Consider the following 24430-nt stretch of genomic DNA (forward strand, 5'->3'; position numbering starts at 1 on the left):
CATTTGGCAACGCAATTCAGCGCTTCAGGAAATGAAAATCACCGGGTCTGGGCTGTGATTGGCATGACTGTATTGCCTGTTCCATTCTCAGTCTAGCAGAGAGTGACAAATTTGTTGCATTTCAGCCCACATAGACATCAAACAATGTCACACAATGAATACTGCAAATCACATATATTTTTTAAAGGCTCCCATGAATGTAATTGCTGCTTTAAAACCCATCCTCTTTTGTGAGGATCGGTGCATACAATGGCTGCAATTCCAGAGCAGGGCGGACTTTTTCAGTCTCTCCATGAAATTCCCTCGTGAATCTCACCAAGATGCACATTTGCATCAGTGCAAAGCAGAACCGGTACAGTTATTTGTTTTCTGATTTTAGTAAATTTGGTACCTTCACAATTAGGACAATAACTCAGTGTTAGAGGAGTACGTATTTACCATAATAGCTAATTTTATTTGCCCTCTTGCTTTATTAAAAAAATGCGAAAATAACTGTTGTTTAGTTGCTGATTTATGATAACCTGCACTTGAGGTAAAAATAAATGATTTCAATTAAAAAGGCTTAAAAAACCTCACTGAATTAATTTGGGTGGGAGAGCACGAAGAACTGGAGGTTGGTGATGAAAGGTTTCTCTTTCGTTCCTTTTTTCCTTTTTTTAGGCTTGTGAATCACGATTTCAACTTTCAAGACCTCTTTCTCTGTCTGCCTAGTCTGCAATTAAATCTTTTCCTCAGTTTTACAGTAGTCTTAATGTTTATTTGAAGAATTAAGTGAAATCACTTATATGTTCTAAGTGCGACTTTCAGGTCAGTAACCTACATATGACAAAGCATGAAGATTTTACATAGAATAGTAGTGTTACATGCAATAAAGAAAAAATTAAGGATGCGAGCAAAAGAGGCACAGAGTAAAAAAACCACTTGTAACCGCTCCTTCTCTGTCAGCATCAATATTTCCAGGCAAAATTAATGCAAAGAGGCTGTGAGACACTCCAGATGAAAGTAGTTGAGTTTTGGAGGTGGCAGGGTTATTCGTAGACTAAATTTAGCCAAAGGAGGTTAATCTCCTTAGGTCAATCCATGGCCAGTATAGAGAAAATGAAAAACAAACTCATTAAAAAAGCTGTTTTGAGTAGAAATTTTATTCTAGGCAATCTGACCAGACTTCCGCAAGAGCCTTTCTCTCTCTGCATTGACTACACTGGGAGTCTAGGGGAGACCTGCTCTTGCAAAACTCAGTTTCTACTTCTGAAAATAGCCTCAGATGCTATTTTTATTGGGGTAAAAAACTGTTTGCTGTGTCAATCATCAGAGTCTGACCTTCATCGAGAAGTACATGACAATTTTCAAACGCTTATGTCTGCAAAGAAAATAAATCTTCAAATTGTAAATCTAGAATAAAGTAATGAAATAACACCTGCCCAATTGTGCATATGAACCTGGGACAACAGTCTTCTGAAAACTTCCAGGCAAAAATCTTGAGGGGGATTAGAATAATAATATAAGCGATCAATGACATTTCATTTTTTTCCCTATTATATTTCTAATCAAAGCACAGAGAAAGTCAGATGATTTCATTCCGTGAAGAAACAGAGGGGATCAGCTGATGTAAACAGCATTTACTTCTGGAATTTCTAGTGAGACATTATATGAGGGTTATTTCAGAAATTACAATTAGAGATTTCCCCCCTCCATTTCTCCTACATTTATCCATGCGGGTTTAAAAAACCAAATACCTGAAGCAAACAACACTCCAGTCCTTCTTTGGTTTAAAAAGGTGCCGTGTTAACTGGTAACTGTAGAGACCATGAAAAAGCCATGGGCAGAGAGAGTGCTGCCACCATTTCAGGTGAACTAAGAAAAAAACATGTTATTCAACAAACTGTTGAATGCCCTCAGGTCCTATCAAAGTCAGAGAAATCCAGAAGTGAACATTGTCCACAAGATAGAATAAAAGAAAACAAAAATCAAAACCAAGGTCCTCTTTTTTTGTTTTCTCCTGGTGACAGGCTTAAATATCAGTTCATATCATTCTCAAGTATTTCCCAAGAGCAATGATAGGATTACGAAGACGAGACTTTCCTTATCACCCACCTGGGGAACCTGTAGCTATGCTGACCCCAAAAAGCATGTATCAAAGCATCATTTCCTTGTTTAATATGTGAAGTATTCTCCTTAGTTTGATTAGGTTATCATCAGTATAAAAAAAAAAGTGACTTACTTAAATTTCTTGAAATACTATTAAGGCTAGACAAAGTGCAAGGTCACTTTTAAGAGCCATCAATCTTCCCTATCCCCAAACCACTAGACAGGCGGGTACTTTTCTCACAGACCTCCTGTTTCACTGTCAAGACTGCTGCTTTTAATCAAGTCACAGAACTACTCTCACATCAACAGGTTACAAGGTCAGAAGCAGCCTCTTAGCTTGCTGTGAAGAAGGAGTAGGGATTATGAGACAGAAAAGCTCTTGCTCACAGGTGCTTACTTATCAATATCATCATTTTTGTTTCTACTTCAGAGAAAAGCCAAGCTGACAAGAAGGAACAAACGAAAGCTTTCTTGTGAAGAAGGTATTAGAAGGGATTGTCTGCAGCACTTGGATAGCAAACTAAATATGGCTGTTAGTTGGGGTTTTTTTTGCAGATCACTTGCGGGTATCTTTTTAACACAGCATGTCGCTGAACTGGACGTCCTATTTCAAACAATTGTTAGCCAGCATATAAAAAGTTCCTGGCTTGATATATATAGAGAGATGAAGTTACATGAGTAGCAAAGGGAAAAAAACCCAAAATACTAGAAGCCTTTCTGTCCTCTGCCCCTTTCTCCACCTGTGTGAAAGCTGCTTTCAAACTCCAGTATCTCTCTTCAGGGATGTCTAGAATATAACCTTCTGTAACAGAACCAATAATGAATGCATGCAAAAGGGTACTTTTAAAAAAGTGGTACTTACATATACCATATGTGTTTCTGAATATGTTCTAGCTGTAAAAGATAAGAAAACAAGGAATTAGTGCTGTAATCCAGAAAAGGTAACTCCATAAGACATCCTTATTCAAGGCTTATTCAAGTAAGTCCAACATTCCAGATATGGATCTGTGCAAAGAACAGGAACTGCATAAAGAGTATGTTCATCCTCACACAGCCCACTGGAAATGAGACTATAATTCTGGACATAAGGAATCAGCCAGGAGCAAATCCCAGGAAAATGCATAAGTACAAGGCTTCACAGGCAAGTGTTTTGGCAATTTAAGTTTTTCCCTTCCTAAGCCCTCTACAACCTAACCAAAGCTAACAAACTGCTCCTTTCTGTATGGGCATAATAGCTGATTCTTTGCACCTAAAGTTCATTTCTAGTTTTGTTTTGGAAAAAGAGAGACAGATAGGAGGAAACGAAACAGGTTCAAATAAATAATGTGAATAAACAAAATAAATTGTGCATGTAGGACATGACCTTCTGCCAGGACCCATTCTTGATTGGCCTCACATTTGTCATTAAAATCTAAAGACCAAGTAGAGTAAGGTTCTATGTCAAAATAATACCATTTATTGTTCCAGTACCTGAACACCAGACTGCAAATTTCTTTTACTTCCCTCTTTCCTGTTTCACACATGAGCATTTTACTATGTAATGAAGGACTGATCAAAGCTGAACAGTGGCCTTGTCCACCTATGTAAGGCAGATCCCAGCAAATGTTACATGATGACCATGTTTTCCACAAGTATGGGGAAAAGAAAGTAACACCCTTTTTCCAAGAGAAACTTTTAATAGTAGAGAGAACAAACTCTCCATACAACATACTTACAGCAGAACCTTCCTAATCTGTTTGGCTTTTTTTTTTTTTTTTTAAGCATCATCATGGTAGAACTTTTCATAAATGCTATGCAGACAATATTTCTCATATTCCTCATTATGAAGCAACTTTGTACATACAGAACAATACACACTCACTGCACACAGGCTTGCATTTGTGCAACACGCAGGTGAGAGGCAGGGGAGAGCTGGAAGGAAACTCAAGTGCTTACAGCTATAAGATGAAATCACAGACCCATTAAACTGGTCAGGAAGAACGGAGACAGCTGTCCTGTTCTTATTACTTTCCACTTCAATTCCCAAATAATGAGAATCAGAGAGAAAAAAAAAGAAAAAAGAGAGGAATGGACAAACAACAAAATCTCAGAGATGATAGAAAGTAGGTGTTTGCTACAGAGAGCAAGGAATCAGAGACCTCTGTGCTGTGGAACAACAGCTCTGTGCCTGGGAAACCAGCAAGATATGAGGTCGGCTCTATATGAGATCATTTTTTAAGTGAGACAGGGCTTTTCCTGAAAACAAAGAAACAAGGGAATGCAGCTTAGGACAGCACGACAGGAGGCTGGAGGGATCAGTATGAGAGACAAACAGCCTCCGTTAAAACGAAGACTGTATCGTCACTGCAGTCAGAGGTGCAGTTGGTACTCGCATATGTAGCTGTCGTCTAACCAGCCCAGGTGCCAGGCTGCACCAATGCCCCCCAGCGCACACATCCACGGGCCCAGGCAGACTCGCACAGATTCCGGCTGTGGTCTCAGCTCTGCCACAAGAATTCCCCTTCATCACAATTCCCCTTGCATTACGTAGTCATTTCATCCCCGCACCATTAAGAGAAAGCTGGAGTATTCCTGACACACTGCCATCTCCCCTGACCACCTTAACTCATGGAGATAAGATATACATAATGGGTGTTCCCGTAACAGCCTGGAGACACCGTCCTCTTCCTCCTGAGGTACAAACACAGAATGTAAGAAGAGTCTACTTTGTACAGTTTCCATGGGACAGCATTTTAGCATGATTACTTATCAGGTCCATAGTACCATGAGGATCTGCTAAGGACCGTAAGGACTTTACCAAGTGTACTTTTTTTTACCAAGTGTGCTTGGTAAAGTGTACTTGGTAAACCTACCCTCTGAGATGCATATCTACTCATTATTTTCACATAGACCACATGGAGGATTAGAGACATTAATGATTTCAGACAAGACGCAGATGATACAGCTAAGCGATGTCCAAGCCTCTTTCATGCTTGCTTTTCCTGCTGCATTTTCTGTCTCCATGGGTCACATTGTTCTTTTGTGCCTGTGATATGCAGAAACGCCACGGCAAAGCAGACAGCAGCACTTCGTTTTCTGAGCCAGAGAGGGGGAAGAAAGGTGGGTCACCAGTTCATGTCTTAGTCACAGAACCTCTGGGCTCCTTCAAAGAAGATGTCAAAGTGAAATCCTTCTGCCCGTCACTGCAGATCAATCCCCTTCAAGCTAACGAACCAACAGCATTTTACTGAAAGAGAAGCCCTGTAGCACCTTGATATACATTCGAAGGTGCATGAGAGCTCTCGTGGCTGCTGTTTACCTACACATCTGCCATTCAATCCACATCAAAATCATCGCTGTGAAGTACGCTGGGATATCCCAGATATGAAAAGTATTCTACGAACCCAATTTCTATTCCGATTCAAACGTAATTGCATTGAAATGTTATTACAAGTATGCTTGCTGCTGCCAACATCTTCACTGCTTTTTTAAAGGTAATTAATTAATGCTTTGTTGCTTTTCATCTGCTTTAAAGTGACAGGAGGGTTATGGGAGGGCAACTGGTTTTGACAAGGAGAAGTCTGTACGCTTTTCACAATCAATGCAAGGGAGGGAGATACACAGTGGGAGCTAATTTCACTCCTCCTGCCTTCATTTAAACACAACGTTTAAATGCACTTAAGTGATGAAGGCATTTAACAGCCCTTCCCAGAGGGTTCTTCTAGCCGTTTGCACATGAGTTTGCCAAATTTAATGCCATTTTATGGAAGTTGTAAAAATGCTGCTTCCTAATATCTCCTAGCCACCGCAGGCAATTGTCTCATGACATCATCTCTGAACCAACAAAACATGTTCAGATCCATTGCACATGTACAGGCAGAGGAGAGACTTCTGCAAGCTAAAATGCTGAAATGGAAGGAGAGGAGGAATTCCTTTATCATGGTTTTACATAAAAATACTTCCAATATATATTGAACTTGTATAATGAAGTAGCATCTAGGAGCCTCACTCACAGGAGAGATACAGAGCTGTACAAGCTCATCAGAAAAAGAAGTCTCCTCCCCCAAGGAGCTTACATCTGAATTCTAAGACAGGGAACAACAGATGGAGACAGACAGGCAGATGGAAAACAAGACAGCGCTGTCTACATCCTCGGCACTGATCTCAGCAGAGCAGTTGCCAAGCTAAAAAGTTCTGACCTGAAGAAAAACTTTCTCAAAGTCTGTGGCTATGGATGAGGGCTTCTGGGCTTGAACTCATGTCAAATTTCAAACTTCCCTGTCCAGAATGGGAACAGCCTCAAACCCATCTGTGCGCTAAATCGACCTACGCCTCAGATGAATCTTCTTCATTCAGAAGATCCTCTAGTCTGAGCTTTAAACCTACTGTATAATGTCAAGACAGAGGCTTTTCCTGACCAAAGGATTCAAGCTGGAAGTGCAAACAGCACTGGTAAAACCATTTCTGTGTCAGTAGTAGCAGCCGTACTACAGCAGCCTCCAGGGACCTTGACAAGGGCAAGGTATCACTGTGCTACGTGCACAGTGCATGAATAGGCCTTTGGCAGCTAAAAGCTTACAGCCTAAATACATCACTTGGACAATTACCTCCATTCTACAGGTGGTGAAGTGAGATAATTTAAATGATGTGATAGGCACTTTACCGTAAGACCTTTTAGAAAAATTAAGAAGGAATCAGGGTGTGTTTTCCATTGTTCATTTTTTTAACATTCTTTACATGCTGTGGTCCATCATTAGCATACATTAGACCCAAGAAAAAACAAAATCAAACAGAGAGCAGAGAGGAGATTCTGAAAATGTGTGTAATTTAAGTTGGATAATATTCAGGGACTGGTATTTCAGACTATGTGTGGACACCAAGCACAGAAGACAAGTCATTCTACTCTGGAATAACATGTCAACACTGGAACAATAACAGCTTTATCAGAATAGCTTATTCTGCAATATCTGCTCTGATCCGCCTTGCTCTACAGACAAAGTTTCGATAATGATCATCCAACTTTAAAAGGAAAGTGGATCAAAAGCTCCTTATTCTCCCCCCTTCGCCCTTGTGTTTCTGTAGAAGAAAATATAAGCTGAGAATGCAAATGGATTCCACTACAGGAGCTGTAATTCTTTGCTGTAGAAATGCTGAATCATTTGAAACCTCCAAGGGAAAAACATCCACTTTCTGAAGAGCACGTAACTAGAAGAAACCTCATCCTGCAGTACTGCAGGCACCGAGAGCACTCATTCTCTTCTGTAAACCTTCTCAAACTTAAAACTAGTTCACTTTTCCCTCCTGACACCACTCCTACTAGAAAGCTGTCCCAGAACCCCACTAATATAGCTAAAAGGCTTCTTCTAATTTCTAGCCTACTTTAATTTAAGGCCATTTGACATACATTTGTTTTTGTGCCAGTATCTTCCTTGAGTTTAAATAATCATTCTCTTACATCTGGGTCGGGGCAATCCCAAGCACAAATACAAGCTTGGTGGGGAATGGCTGGAGAGCAGCCCTGAGGAGAAGGACCGGGGGGTGTTGACTGACAGGAAGTTCAACATGAGCCAGCAATGTGCAATCACAGCCCAGAAGGCCAACCGTATCCTGGGCTGCATCAAAAGAAATGTGGCCAGCAGGTCAAGAGAGGTGATTCTGCCCCTCTACTCCACTCTCGTGAGACCCCACCTGGAGTACTGCATCCAGCTCTGGAGCCCCCAACATAAGAAGGACATGGACCTGCTGGAGCATGTCCAGAGGAGGGCCATGAGGATGATCTGAGGGTTAGAGCACCTCTCCTATGAGGAGAAGCTGAGAGAGATGGGGCTGTTCAGCCTGGAGAAGAGAAGGCTCTGGGGACACCTTATTGCGGCCTTCCAGTACCTAAAGGGGGCCTCCAGGAGAGCTGGGGAAGGACTTTTTGCAAGGGCATGTAGTGATAGGACAAGGGGGAATGGCTTTAAACTGGAAGAGGGCAGGTTCAGATTAAACATTAGGAAGAAATTTTTCACCTTGAGGGTGGTGAGGCACTGGAACAGGTTGCCCAGAGAAGTTGTTGAGGCCCCATCCCTGGAGGTGTTCAAGGCCAGGCTGGACATGGCCTTGGGCAACCTGGTCTAGTGGGAGGTGTCCCTGCCTATGGCCGGGGGGTTGGAACTTGATGATCTTCAAGGTCCTTTCCAACCTAAACCATTCTATGATTCTATGATTCTGTGATTCTCTCCCTAGTAATTACCTCTAATGCATATGCAGACAACCAGTACAACCTTTCTTAGACATCACTTGTGTAGACTAAGTGGAGCTGGTTTAGTCTGTGCTATTCAGACAGACTTTCTCAAATGCTGACCATCTTAACAATCATTCTTTGTTTGATTTCATCTTTCCTGAACACAGGTTGTCAGAAGCATCATGACCAGCAGCTAGGATCAATTTTTGCAGTCCACTGAAAGAAAAACATGGATTCTTTTATTTTAAAGCATGTTTAGTAAAACAGGCCCCGTAAAGGAGAGTGGTCAATGACGTACGACTAACCATACTTGAGGCTATGTAATATATGGTGAGTTTGAACAATATTCTACTGACACATCATAAAGACTTCTTTCCATAAATGAATCATATACAAAGAAAGGTAATGCCTATTTCTTAAGGCGGGAAAGGGCAAGCAACGATAATTCTGATCACCCTCCTCTCCATTAGTCCTCTCAGGCTCTAACACTGAAGCCGAATGATGACAGTTAAACGCGAATGCTAGTTCTGTTTTTGTTGATCATTTTAACAGATGGACTGGGGAAGGTGTGGGTGTGCTGTGAGATGGCAATTACTGCAGGGAGGGAAATGCAGTTGGATGAAAAGGAAAAGAGATACAAATCAAAGAAAAGGAACAAAGCAGAGAGGGGAAGGCAAAAATGAAAGAAAAAAATTCTAATGACCTTACATTTCACTATATTTTTCTGCTGAATTCACCAATGAGATATTGAGCAAATGATCAGGAATGGTAACAGCTACATCTGTACTTATTGTACCCAAGCCTCAGATCCTTGTATAAATATCAAATTGATTCAAGTGAGATATTTTCTAGGAATAGAGGCTTCCAAATAAACCCATATTTATACCCTTTTTCACAGGACACAGTTAAAATAGAATTCAGATCTCTCCTCAAAATGAACCACATATTCCCAGCTCCTGCGCAGTAAACAAAGAGCTCCCTTCTGCTTGGCAATGTAGGCAACCGACATGCTAACAGCACAGAAAGGGAAGTGTGACAGCAGCAGGGACAGCAAATGGAGAGACCCTAAAATAATGAAAATAAGATTGCAGCTAATAACAAAGAGCTATCCTTTTTTCCTCCCAGCTCTCAGCTTTTGAATGTTTTATTTCAAATTCTTATTCACAATTCACTGGTTAGTGCTTGTCAATAACTATCTGATCTGGTTTTTTTCCTCCCTGAGGAAATAAGAGCTTCATTTTGATCAAGAAAAGGGAGGGGGTGGTGGTGTCACTCTGGGACCTTGATTTACCTTAATTGTTTTCTCTCTTACATGTATACATTCTCTGCTGTACTGCACAATTCAAAACATTTAGGGACTATGCTCTATGGCAAAACTCAGTCAGAACAATTTGAAGATCTAACGTCTGATGATCTGCTCCCTGGCATACTCAGACCATCAGCACTAAGATCTTTGAGAGAAAAAAACAAAGCCAACAGGAAAACTGTTATGTTTACATTACAGAAAAGAAACTAAGCTAGAGAGGAACTTTGGTAACTTCCTTAGTGCTGAAGAACAGCTGTCTCTTTGTCTCAGGGTTCAACCCTAACCTCAGCAGTGTTCTTTCCATAAAAATACCTGGAAAAATAGTCTTTCTTTCTTTAAAAATCTGTTTTAAAAAGGCTTTTTAAAGTGCCTAATATTTGTGTTATTTTTTTTCCAATCAGTGCTACTTATGTACTGCAACTGGGATGGCTGCTGGGTTTGCAGAAGTAGGGATACTAGTAATAGCATGAAGAACTTTTCACCTACGTCACCAAATAGATCATGAGCTGGTTTTGTAATGAATGAAAAAAAAAAAAACAAACCAGCTGCAGCTGTCAGGTAATACTGTAAAGACAGTTGTGGAGGGAGTTTCAGTTCACTTCTTACCAGACAGGTGTCTGCATCCCAACAGCACCATCACAGCTGGCGCAGACTGATGCTGTTGTTAGCAATCTCAGCAGAGAGGCCAAGCGCTGATCTGAGAGTTTATTTATAAATATTTTAGCAGACTGAAGAACCAGGAGGAGTTTTAAATTTACATTTCTTTATACATACTCCCACTCAGAATCTGTGAGCTTAGTAAATCTGTATAAAATCATCACCAGAGCCTGACAATAGGATTTACAAGGGCAATGTACCCACAAAGGCAGAAGCCTCCACTGACAAGCAGGCAATCCTGCTTTCCAAAATGATTTTAATTGCTAATTTTTTTTAATTCCCCAAAACATTAACCCAGTGTTAATGAAGGATACAATCACTACACAGTGCTCACCCTTGCAGGGTCTCTGTTGTAGTGATGAGATGTATCCTAGATGCAACGACTCAGTGCTGAGTGCCAAGGAGCTCGACACTATGGGCCTAACGGTTCTCAGGACCACAAGATGAAAGAGCAGACTAGAAGACACTTGCTCTGAAGGCTGCTAGAGGATAATGCAGAGCATAGCAGGATAGAATATAATGCAGGTTGCGTGTCATGAAGTGAGAAGATATAGCTTTTGTCAGAAATGTAAGAAAAGCATACTCTGTTTAATAGCAAAGCTTCAAATAACAGTCTAACAGTTTTGACCTTCAAACAGTTATATCCCGTCCCCAACAAACTGCTGTACCAGCCAGAAGAGCCAGACAACTCAGGTGGACCCCAAAGTGTGCTAATGGGTTAGTGGCACCGTGATGACGTTATGAGGGATTTCTTCTAAATGCCCCCCCTGTTACCTACGAAGGAGAATTATGAGGCTAGAGAAGAGACACAAAGGTAATCTGCCTTCATGATTCAAAGGAGAAGGTAACTAACTTCTTCCCAAAGACTCCACCAACTCCACTCATTCTTTGCTCAAGAGGAAACACGCAGGAGTGGCAGTAAATCACAAGTTACCTTAGTTATTCAACTGTAATTGCAACAAGGTGACAAATGAAGCCCTGCTCACACGACTCGCAGCAAATGCCTTCTTACCGTGAGACGTTTCGAGGCATCCACTTCAATCATCCCCCGCAAAAGGTTCTGACAGTCCGGGGGGATAAAATGTGGCATGTGGAACACTCCACGTTTCACCTTCTCCAACAGTTGCCGCAAGTTGTCGTCATCAAAAGGCAGGGCACCCTGCAGGGATGTGACAGAGTGGTGGATGGGAGAGATAAGCAAAAGGGAATTGGAGAGGGCAAAAGGAGAAAAGCCAGGATAAACATGGTGAGAGAATGGAAAAGAGGAAGCCAGCTCATAATGAATTATTATAATAAGTGGGAAAACCTTTTTATTCATTGAAAATAAATAATTTCTTAGTGCTGCTATATTTTCTCCAACATAGGAAACAAAACTGAGGACAGGTTTTTTTATTAGACCTTTAATTAGAAAATGACTACCAGTATAAAACATAATACAAAATATGAAATTGCCTTTCCAGACAAATTCACCAAAGATGCATGGATTCACTTAAATTCAGCTCAAGCTTTTGATCTGCTGGTATTCCTCCTGGGCATACTTTCACAGCAGCAATGTTTATCGTCTCCTTATTTTTAATCTTCCTGAGACACATTTATTGCAGACATTGAAAGGAGGTGAACAGCATTTGAGAGACTTTCAGTAAAGAACATCCACTTTCTGATGGAGCAGTGAAATGACACAGCTGAAAGAAACCCTGACCAACATTAGCCTTTGGAAGCAGCAGACGTTCTACCTGTTTAATATACTCCATCCAGTTCCCATGCTGTGGTCAGGTCATCAGTTCCTATTGCTTCCCTACCGTAGCTCTCTTACATGAATGGTTTGAGGTTTTTTTTAGCGGAAATTACATTTTGAATAGATCATCAGCTTGCCACAAAAAGCAGCAAAAGACCTATCCTTGCTGCAAGGACAGAAGGGAAAAAAAGAAGTTGAAATCTTTAGGATAACTCCACCAACTGACGCTGATACCCTTTTATAGCAAGTCTGCACCTTCCTAGATATTCTCACTTCCTTCTTTCACCACCTAATTCTAGTAGGTGCTGAGCTTCCTTGATTTCCAGGATGGTTTGTGGGAAGCTGCAAGCTGTCGGCTGCTGTGATAATGAAGCTTTAAGTTGTCAGTTCTGGCACTGCTCTTACTACAGTGAGTAGTGCATCTGTATAAGCAATCCTGTGTCCATGGTTTATGGAGACCAACAGCTCCATTTACAGAAGCCTCTGAAAGCCCACCTGATGGCAACCGCTACTGGGCACTATTTACTGTTGTTTGTTCATTCAAGTGGCCTTGAAGAGAGAGCCTCCCTGTCTTCTGTAACCAATCTCCCGAGTTACCTACCTACTTTTTTCCTAACCGTTCCAGACTTAAAAGAAAATCAATTCTGATAGTTCAGTACTTTGGCTAACGCAATTTAAGCCACGATGAAGTCAGCAAGGCTGCTTTGTGGCATTTCCTGAAGGTAACAACTACAGCTCTTTTATTACTACCACCTGCTATTATAGCTTGAGAGTTTTTGTAGGGTTTGTCCTGACATAATTAACTGGAGAGCTCTGCACTCTCTGTCAATAATAGACTTATTTCAATCATTTTGCAGGCTCATGTATATATGTAGGAACAGATGAAGATGTAGCAACAGAGACACACCAAATCTTGACAGAGAATCCCCCTGAAAATGAAAAGCCCACTCCTGCAAATCCTAACCATCTTGACACATCCTCTCTTCTATCCTTACAAATTCAAGAAGGTACATTAAGAGCTCATTATACAGTTCTATTTTATCAGCCATGAAAATTAGCTGCTCAGGAGCAAGAGATGACCAGGTGCTATCTAGTGAGATAGTTAAAATTCTTCTCTTGCAACATCAGGATAAAAAATCTAAAACTTCAAAAACGCCAGTGAATTGTAATGACTAAAAAGAAAAAAAGTAAAACTGGTTAAGGTGAATTCAAGCATCATACTGGGATTACTTCCAGGTATTTTGATTCAGGCCATTAAAACAATTACCAGCATTTTTTTTTGGAAATAAAAATCCTTTAAAAATTTCAAGTATTTTAAACACAAATAATGTGCAGATTCTAACTCTGATTGTACATTGTACAAGTGCTTTTGTCAAAATAAAACATTTAAGTGCAGTAATTAGGTTTACTAATAAATGTACAAGGACATCAAAATTTGACTTTCAGGCTTGTTATTTTTATAATTGTAGGTGATCATCTGAACAATTATAGATATAAAAAAATTAACATACACATAAAATCTATTCTTATACACAGTATCCAATCTCCACATGGTATATGCTTACGTGAACATAAGCTATATTTTCCTACATTATTCTATGGAAACTGATATCAAATCCCAAGCCTATCTGCCTCCAGCTGGACATCCAATTTTTCTATGTTTAGGAGTATAACATTACCACTGCAAATCAGAATAAATTCCACAGAGAACTGAAACTTTGATCGAAAGAAGGATAAGTTGCAAGATACCACATTTTGAATACTAAGGAAAGTATTATTAAGCCATATGGAAACTAATTTAAACTTTGTACTAACGGCTCAGTTTTATATTCCCAAGTGTACCAATTTTAAATGTAGCTCAATACTTGCACGAAACAAAATTGTTGCACTCAAATCTTCTCTTGATAAAACACTGCAGTTAATGTATGCATATACCTACTTAAACACATATATACATACAGCAGAAAAATAAACACTTCCCAAACCCAGCCATATTTTGATCCTGTGAAGGACAACTTATTTGACACTCTCTGTATCCTGGAATTGTAACCCTGCACATCTTTTCCAGTCAAAAAATGTGCTGCAATATCACAACACTGCAAAGAGCATTTATGAAGACAAGTTTTTGACGCTTGTCTATGCTCCCCTGTGCAGGGCAGCAGCATTTCAAAGAATCCTCATGATCTTCCTTTGGGACCGATGTAGAAATAAGAGGAAAGGATGCAACTGAGAGATATAAAAATAGGGGAACTAAAAAAACCCATCTGTACATGATGTCAACAAAATCTCCATTAAATACAGCAGCATTTTTTGCTTTTTCTTTTCTTTTTAAAGGATAGCGCAAGGAAGATGACTCACCACTAGCAACGCAAATAAAATGACTCCACAGCTCCAGACGTCTGCTTTCCTTCCATCATATTTTTCTCCCTGTGCAGCAATGACACAGAAGTTCAAAAGATTGCTCACTACTAAGTGAATTAATTATCCTTGAAGAACAAGAGAGGGGAGAATGGGAAACCCCACATTTCAATTCAGCCACCTGCTTCCCAAGGTGGCCTTCCCAACTAGGAGGCCATGACACAGCCCATTAATTGAATTTTTATGAACATCAGTTTACAGTCATACCTGAGATCTGCAACAACAAGCTCAGAAGTGGGGAGTAGGGTAAGAATGGTTGACAACTCACAAATGATTAGACCTGGCACCTAAACAGCGTCAGAGGTGCATTAAGGACGTCAAGAAGGTGTTTGTCTCTTCCCTGTCTCTTCAGGGAGCTTGTCACCAGTCACATTATTTGCAAACTCATAGTATTGTCTGGACAGTCTCTTCTGTATGCTTCCTGCTTGGCTTTACATTAAAGATACGCTTTAAAAGAGGGGAATCTCGGCCACTGAAATCTCGGATGCTTATTTTCAGAGGACAAAGGGAGAGTAGAGGGAAAGGACAGTTCGTATCATTTAACGGAAACCAACAACACTGACAGCCAACCCTGGTTCTTCTACTGAAATGACAGCTACATCAGAGACAGGAAAGCGTAGGGGACTGCGTCCCTTGGGTGGAAAGATCAAGTTAAACGAGGCTACTGTATTTCTGTCTGATCACATGGCATGAAGGGTACTGTGAGAATAACACACGATCATTTCCCTCATACGGTCGATGGGGCTTGATTCAGGGCTCAGCCAAACAAACAAAACTGTAGTTACATTCCTCGTGTCCTTTCCAACACTGTGTGCCTTCGACAGATTTCCTGTACAGAAGGTCTATCTGCATACTTGCAATGAGTGACACTTCAAAAAAATGTATTTATACACACTAATGTTAACCAACTTACCCGGATGACTTCAGGGCAAGCATAATGTGGTGATCTGAAACACAAAATACGGTCAAATGAGCATGTACCAGCTTGGTATTTATGGATTATGTGCATTTCCATTTTGTTTAGCAGAATCATGATTGGCTTGCTTATACAGAATGCAAGTGTGCAAAACCAGCACTTTTTTCCTTACCTCAGAGAACACATTCCTAAGAAACTCAGAAAATGGTCGAGAACTAGCATCATTCAAAATTCTATGCCCCTACTATGAATTTCTTAAAAGTGAGGAAGGAAGAGAAGATCAGGCATATTCTGTGACTATCCAGAATTCCAGCCCTCTAATCCCAGCTTTAACTTGGCCTTGTATCTAACTAGAAGGAAGGCCCACACTGGATAGCCTTTTATAAAAAAAAAAGATAGAACAGTATTTTCAGACCAAACACATGCATCCCTAAACCACGCCTTGCATCTCTTTGCTAAGGTTGCTCCCAAACCACTCCAGTGGTTATAAAAGCTGCTGATACATGATTTCAACATGCAATTTTTTTTCTTTAAAAAACTAAAAAGGATGGACAGTAGTACCATTACCTAGTGAGTTAATATATTCTTTTGGCATCCTTCTAACCATAAATCTCTGGTTTGATTCCTGGCTGAGAATAGTTAATTACTTCAACTTGCCAGGTAATAATTTTAATTCCTAAAGATTATAGCCACAGCTATTTATTTTATAGCCTTCATTAAAGTGACTTGACAAGTAAAAGGGACGCAAACTGCCTGAGACCTGTGTGCAAATCATGCTATTGTTTATACTGACACCTCCCAGCAGTCCCTGAGCCTGTCTTCATTTGTGCATTTGTTTCTTGTGACAAACACAATCATGGCTGGGCAATACCTGTCTCACAAAGTAATGAGCAAAACAGAAGCACAGTGAGGTTAGCTTTGTGCTAGGATGCCACATTAATGCCCAGTGAGACAGCCCATTAATTGAATTTCCATACACACTACACTTATCCTATGGCAAAATATCATCCCAAGGGCATGGAACGCCCTGATGTGGTATCACAGCTTTTGGCAGACCATGATAATAAACTCGGGGTACACTTGGGACTTCAGCTACCTTGACAGCAAAGCTTAAGCGAGGAGAGAGAAATGCAGTTGATCCCTCTCAAATTTTAGGCAAGGTGGAATGAGAAAGTAATACCCCTCTGCCCCCTCATTTAACAGGTTATCACAGGTATTCTAACCAGGTCTATCCGCTCTGTAGTGATCCCAACTGTCTTAATTTAGACTGGATTTTAAAACCCTTGATTCAAGAGTCAAACCAGATAACGAAAACCAGAGCCTTCCCTCAGAGAGCTGGCCGGATTTGGTCCTTGGGAGACCAAAAAGAATGGACTTGTGCCAGACTACCTGGACTCTTGGCAGCTCTGTCACTGGCAGCCAGATGGACATGGACAAGGTTACTTAATGTTTTTAAAAGCTGCAGCTGGCCATAGTTTGAAAAAGGCGACCAGAAGCTCACCATGAGTCTTCTCTTCTGACTAAAACAAGAGCAACGCCGCCACAGCTTTCATACCTCACAAAAGTTTGTATGACCAAATTCACTGGGATTTGTATGAGGCTTTAACCATTTAGGGCAAAAGCTTCTATAGTAACAAAGAGTGTGATGGCAGTAATAACGAAATAAAGCTAAAGCAGACAGTAATGTTAATAAAATTGTTGCTTCTCAACTAAGTGGGGGCTGATCTGGGGTACTTGCTGCGTATTGCTGGCCACTGCTGGAGACAAAGGGAGGCCAGAGTGAGACAATGAATTGTTGAACATTATGTACGTGTTCCCAACCCTCCAACGTATATTGTTCCCTGTGAATTTGCTTATTTATAGCAATCCAATAGCTGCTCTACACCTGTTCTTTTTAATACCCCAAAGCTTTAACCACTAAACAGTCATGTCACTGGACTAATGCATGGTTTTACAAGCTTTTAGAAGACAAGTTAAATTATTCTTGTGAGAATGCTTGACTAGTGGTGTTGTCTTTTTTTATATCATAAAAAGAGTGTATAGTGTACAGGCCATTCTTAAGGTACACACAAATCAGAATTAAGGACCAGCACCAGAACTGGGACTGCAACCCAGGACTGGACAAGCACAGCCAACTGTCACCAGTGCTAGATTGCTCAGACAGAACAGTAAAAGAGGGCAGTATGGGAGCTGCAGGGAAGGTAGTAATGCAACTATAATTTGGAAAAAAACAAGGTAGCAAAAAGAGTATGGGAATTACATCAGATCATGGACATTCACTCAGTTTAGCCACCTCAGAATAGAAAGACCAGTTCTAACACGTTCTATATAACTGAGTCATATTAGGTTTACTGGAAAACATATCTGGGGGAGAAAAAGGAGTGAAGACACAATCTAGGTAACTGTTGAACTCCTGTCACTTAGCGTGTCCGGGTTTCTCAGTCTTGCATGCATTTTAGCTTCTGTCAGGTATGATGCTACTGTTGCTTTTCCTATAGAAGGTGAGTCACAGACACACAGTGCATTAAATGGCTACTACAGGTGGTGTCTGTGGCTGAGCTAGAAATTTCAGCCGGACCTTTCAAATCCTGCACAGTATCCTGTATAGTTCAGCATTATCCTTCAGCACAATACTTTTTGGGTGGCCATGCCATCTGAACGCTGGAAGAGTCAGCATCTCAATTTGCAGAGTGCTTCTGAGCTTTTATTTGTATGCGATGACTCCAACAAATACTTCAGAACTCTTTAATTGTGGATGTTGAGCAACGCAACCACCTTGACAGCTTCCTGCACTAACATCCTTGAAAAGAAGAATATAAGTGTTGTGAAGAACCCAAGATAGGTACATACCTATTTAGGTGTGCCACTAGCAAATGTACTTAAAGCATTTACCTTCCTGATGTCAGCTGGAGTACAGTGGAATCTGCTAGGTGTCTTATAAGGCACCACTGCCTTAGATTCTGCTAAAATCTAGGAGAATGCATGGAGAAGATGCTATAATAAATCCTTTGAACAAGTTGGATTGATTCGATCATTCAACAGCTGCACTGCAACTGCCCAGAGAGCACACGTTTCTGGCACAGCCATTCTGAATTCTTGCCAGCACACGCTAGCTAGATATCTGCAGCATTATCTTGGCTAACAGCTCTAAAAGGGATCCTCCGGCCAGGCAGAATCCATAGAAAACTCATTTTCATGCTGCCAATCACAGAGCAACTTCAACTGCTTTAAAGAGAAAACTCAAATTTAATCAAAAATCTATTTATCTTTCTACAGAGTCATGAATATTTCTTTGGCTCTTATCACTAATTATTCAATATACGTGTGTCAAGAGCAACATTCCCTGCCTCTTCCCCTAGGCCATCTCCTCATCGTTCAGCTACATCTCTGTGCAGCAAAAGCCACAATCTGCCCTTGATAACAAGTATATCACTCGGCAAGATCAAGAAGCAGCTGCCGCCTGCGGGTACTGCTGCAAAAAAAGCACCGATGTTGGCAGTGTTTATTTCAAGGGTGATATGGATTTTCCCAGGCTAGTCTGCCTGGGGCAGGACGGGCTCTCTGAATGGTCATTCACAGCTATGACTCTAGGACACAGTAAACTTGAGGATCTTGGAGGACCTTAGCAAAGCATTTCTGTGAGATTTCAACCAGAGGAAATAAGCCAGAGTGCAATGGTGAAATCCAGGACAGCCCTGGACAGGTATGTCAGGCATTCAGAAAGAAACGTATAGATCCTTGATGTATCCATCCTAAATTTCGTCTGAGAAACTAGAAAAGTAGTTCTGGATCTGTTCATATCAAGATACAGTGCAGCTACAGTAGATTTGAGACAACCAGGGCCATACCTTCAGTGCAGATGTGATGTGCCCGTGACCTACGGGTCTCATTATGTAGGTAAGAGAGACCTGCACTGTGCACACACAAATCAACTGCCCGTGTATGGTTTATCTGGGAATATATAGTAGCTGCTTTTCCAGAGAAGCAGGTGGTTGATCAAGGAGCACAGGGAAAGCTGTGTGATCCTACTCCACAGTGTCACAAATCACGTGTTACACTGCCTGATGGGTTCCCAGGTCCCATCAAAGATGAGTGTTCATGCCTGAGTCCTTTAGTCCTGTGCCTTAAGATGGTACTATCTGGGGAAGAAGAAAAGCTGCTTTGAGTGCCAATCTTTAGGCCTCACAGCTGGAGGCAGAGTTTCTGCAGAGAGGGAGGAACAAGAAGTCTCTTTCCCCTTTCCCTCTGTTTTTCTTATGCATGAAGTTACCTTGATACAGGAGGTTGTACAGGTGCACCGAAGTCCTCCCACATCTAGCCGGTTTTGCTGTTGCTTGGATGCTAGAGGCACTTCTTCCCCCCCCCCCCCCCCCCCAATCACCGTCTCCAAGCTGGCTTTCAGAGACAGAAGCTATCCACTAGTGCAAAAGGCTGCCTGTGCTTTCCCCCCATGCTGGGTAGCAAAGGGCTGAGATGAAGGGGAACGCCAGAGGAGCAGCAAAATAGATAAAGGGAATTCTTCAGGAGAAGGACATACGTTAGAGCATCCTGAGAGGAGAAAGCGATAGCCACAGATTATACACAGAAAAGTAAGACAGGGGAGACTGAAGAAACGGTTCCAGTAGCAGCGGGTAGCTAATGCTACAGTGAAGGCAGTAGCTGTAGGTGAGGCTGTAATTAAGGTAGTAGCTGTAGTTAAGGCTGAGTGCTAATTTGCTGTTAAAGTTTCAACTCATTCATTTAGCTTTATACGAGATAACTCATCGTCTAGCCCTCAGCTAGATTTTACAGCTGTTTACTCCTTGAGCCCAACTACATTTTTGGGCAATCTGCAAATCAGTTCATTAATTAATATATCCATTCAAATTGTTAAGACTTGGAACCTTTTAGAGATCTTAATTTAAAAAATGAAACAGACCCCTGTATTAAAAAGGCATAAATATTGCAAAGCTAAGTATTCAAAAGTTAAAAATTACTAAAATAAAGCTTGAAGACGTTATACTGTACTCTGTGGGTAAGTCAGGGCGGGATGGTGGATGTATTGCTGTCCCCAGTGCCTGTGTTTTACTTGTGGAAAGTCTGTAGCAACGTGAGGGAATTTTAGTGTCATGAAGGACAAGCTTGTGATAGAGGTAGCTGATTGACATACTGGAGAATCAAACTCTCTCTCTGCCCCTGCCACAGAATCTTTCTGTGAAAGAAAATGAACGGGTGCCTTAAACTGAGATGTTCACAGGTAATTATGAGTTGCAGGTTCCTCAGTTTTCAAAATCACAGTGCGACACATCCGAAGTTTGATTTACAGAATTTATAAGCACATGGAACAGCAGCTGCCGTCGGTAGGCACTCTGCTGTCCGAGTAAAGGACTGTTATCAAGCACTGAGTATTCTGAGATATTAGGCCCCAGAGTATCCAACTACACACTCAAAACTGGCTGATAATTTTGAGTTTCATTCTGCACAATCACGTGTCCTCATACAAATGGAGATAAGCAGATCAATGTGGCAAACATAATAGGGAAACAGTATAATTAATGTTTGTAAACCTAAGATACTATGATGAAAATCCGACCTCGCATTCATATCAAGGCTTGAATGCAGTGAGCAGAAATCACAAATGGATCCATAAAATGAATTATGAGGAAAAATCAAACATTAAATAGTCGTTTGTTCAAAAAACCATACCATCCAAACATCAAATGAGGCAAAGATTTCTTGGAAAAAACCTGGACAAGCTTGTAATTAATGGCGATATTCTTATGTGCACAGGCTAAGTTAATGTTATACTGGCAATCAGAAGAATAGCACATCTTAAATCCTCAGTGCTTGATTTTGCTGACTTAAAGCTCTTTTAAGATACGTTGGGAAGTATTATAGGCGAGGCTGGTATTAGTGGTTATTAATAAGGTTGTCTGGTATTTCCCCTTATAATCCTCATTTTCAATTGCTTATGACTTACCATCAATTTAATAACAACAATTTTCCTCGCTTTTCATCTGCCTCAGACTGGTTTCATGTTTGTGTGTACATGCATGTTGTGTTTGGGCCAAAACATTTCCACTACCTAAATCTAAGCTGAATTAAACATTTTTTTTCCCATAAAAAAGGAAAATTTCTAGTATCCTCAACTGCAAAGGGAAAACTTGAATATTTGTTTGCATTTTCTAGAAAAATTTACTCAAACTGCCACTAGAAAACTGCAGTTTGCACTTGCTAGCAGAAAGTCTCTAGAGGATCAGGATCAAAATTCTACCTGCACTGGTAACACTTCACAGAACAATTTTTCTACCTGAAACTGATACCAAGAGCTGCTGTGGCTGGGGTTATCACAAGGTACCAAACTTTAAAACAAAGTGAGTGCAAAACCAAGGGGAAATAGATCTAGGACTGACAGCACCTGACTGGGACAACCAGGTAGAAGAAACACTGGGACAACCAGGTAGAAGAAACTAGAGCTTGACCTTAGTGGAAAAGAGAAAAGGATCTGGGATTTGGGACCAAATATGGAGCAGAAATGACTGAGGGAAGTCGGCAAGACTAGAGTGCAAATCAGGGAAGGAGATGGGAACAGAGTGCTGGGAATCACAGCTCTTGATGAGGTGGGGTAAAAAGTACTAATTCTGGCATTTCCAATTTTAAGAGCCTAAATTTTCACCCTTAACAATAACTGGATGTAGGACACTTGCATATGTTTTAGACAACATGCACGCATTTATTATAAAGGGGGAAGAATATGTGCAGCATCCCATCTTGTCATTGAAATCAGAAATGGTGCTTGGACACTGAGGTGTGTGGCAACAGAATATTGCTCTTCTGAATTATCTGCTCATCACAGGTGTGCTGATACACCAAATACAGATGGAAGGGAATCAGGAGCTAGATGATCTCTGCTAGCATTTCTAACAAACACACAGTGCACTGCTTGTTATAAATACCCTAAGATCAAAAAGAACCAGTAATCAGTCCTAATGAGGATATGTGATTTTTTTTTTTTTTTTCTTTTCGATAGATCCAGGCAATCTGTGGGTCTGCAAAGTGTTGCTAGGAACTCCTAGGGAGAGCTGAGAGCAGAGGAACTGACTGTGCTGGGGTTGGAAGTTGCTGTTTACCTCCATTATGCCACCAACAGGCGCAAGGCTTTCTTCTCACTCTCTATAAAATCATAATCAGCATGGCTTTTCCCGTGTGCACACCATTTTCTGGACCATGGCAGGGGTGCCCTATGGAGACACCGATATGGGGCAACTGTTGCATACAGTCAGTTAATTGTGGGGCTGTCAGCAGTGGTGTCAGTCTCCATACCGACTGCCTCTGTAGGCAGAGATTGGGTCTGGTGCTGGAGCAAGCTACATTTACATGTCAGCTCTGTCCTAGCTCTTGGTTGGGATAGAGAGATTTGGAGGCAGGCAGCACAGAGTCTAGCACTGCTGTGGGTTCTCGGTCATCTGGCAGCTTGCAGCAATCTCCATCCAGTAAGGCTCGGTGTTTCGAAGCTGTGATGAGTGGAAAAAAAAGTGAAGAGATGACAAAAATTTACTTTGCCAGGTTTCTGTAGGGAGCAATGGGGAATTAGGAAGGATCTTTACAAGCTCCCAAGAATTGTAGCTCAACAGTATCCTCTTTCAGTCCTTCATTTTAGCCATAAGCCCTCTTAGTTCAAGAAAAGGGAACAAGGTCCAGAAAATTCCCCAGCCTTTCCTACTTTTCCAAGACTCCTATAGAAATGACTGCAATTTATGTTGAGAGCAACTTGGGCACTGCAATGACTTGCTAAGATGGAGAATGGAAGCAGAGAAAGGTAATGCATCTTGTCCAAGGCCACCCTGAACGCCTTCAGCAGAGACAGAAATCAAGCTCAGATCACCCAAGTCTCGGTCCTGAGGTTTAACCATAAGGCACTCACTCTTCTTGCCTAGTGACAATTCAGGATGGATTGGACAGCATCCACCATTCTGAAACACTGCGAGGCCGCATGCAGGGAAGAACTGCTGTGAAAAGAGACAGGGGAGTGTCTCTGCATGCCATTGCCTGGACGGGTAAAGACGAGGAAGAGCGAAAGAGATCTAAAATAATAGAAGCAGCATCCTACCACATCTTCTGCTTCCCTCCTTGTCGGCTGTTTGCTCACAGACCTCCCCTGCTCCTGGAGGAATGCAGAGACTCACTGTGTTATTTTGGCATTTCAAGGACTGTCTCTCCATAAGCAGAATTATTCCTGCAGCTCCTCTTTCCCTCAGGGGTCTGAAGACACATGTTTACAACTACAGATTATTCCTCTGTGCTGTGTATATGCAGGATTTGTGCAATATACACTTCCAGCAATGGAGATTCATTACAACCAAGGCCCAATGTGCAGTCTGTCAGTGACAAATTATGTCAATGAAACAGTCCACCCTTACCTCCCTCTCCTACACAAACACAACTGGATTGAACTTTTATTGTTTTCTGCAGGTAGCCATCAGTGCTACAGAAAACTGTGCAGATTGAAGGAGTAGGTCCCAGAAACCACTGACTCTGAGGTATGCAATACAGCACACTTCAGTCTGCATGATTATCTTCACGAGGCCAGTCAAGGCTTTGTGGTGGCCTAAAGCCTACCCAAACTCTGGACTAAACTTAGCAGTTCACTTGTGACAGCAAAGAATTCTTGACTGCACTCTAACCACTCTGCTGTACTGACAAAGTTAGCTGCATCACACAGCTCAACCCCATCTGATCCTCCCACTCTGATTGATGGAAATACCTGGAGACTCCTTACGTGACTGTCAATGGAAATGTTACAGTTTCATCTCATTATCAGCGTTCACAGCACAGATAAAATCATTCTGGAAATTAACTTCTGGGTGCAGGGAGGAGCATCTCATTAAAGCTCAGTATCTCAGCCATGATTCACTCTGTTTTGTTCCTTTTCATGCTGGCTGAAAGTACCAAGTACAAGGGTAGGTAAAACTGTTGCCTTGAAAAGCTCTGAGGTTGGTTACTCTGTATGCTCCAAGGGAAAGGGAATCATAACTTGATTGCCTTTCCTTCTGCACAGTGTGGCATATTGTTATATATTCCTTCCTTCCTTCCTCCCTTCACCCCCCAAACCCGAGAGATCATAAG

At 41.3% G+C, this 24430-nt stretch overlaps 1 protein-coding gene across 1 annotated transcript in view; it reads right to left on the minus strand.

Annotated features, from left to right (window-relative positions):
* The window catches only part of BRSK2 (BR serine/threonine kinase 2), a gene marked incomplete at both ends in the record, with an annotated part of 331243 nt that overhangs the window by 57681 nt on the left and 249132 nt on the right, over window positions 1-24430 (minus strand). The window contains 4 exons of the mRNA XM_082485191.1: window positions 2951-2982; window positions 11269-11415; window positions 14350-14418; window positions 15323-15356. Coding sequence (XP_082341317.1) covers window positions 2951-2982; window positions 11269-11415; window positions 14350-14418; window positions 15323-15356 — 282 coding nt within the window. The remainder of the gene's footprint in view (window positions 1-2950; window positions 2983-11268; window positions 11416-14349; window positions 14419-15322; window positions 15357-24430) is intronic.

Source organism: Vanellus vanellus (assembly GCF_965231255.1).
Source record: "Vanellus vanellus genome assembly, chromosome: 6".
In the NCBI taxonomy this organism is placed as follows: domain Eukaryota; kingdom Metazoa; phylum Chordata; class Aves; order Charadriiformes; family Charadriidae; genus Vanellus; species Vanellus vanellus.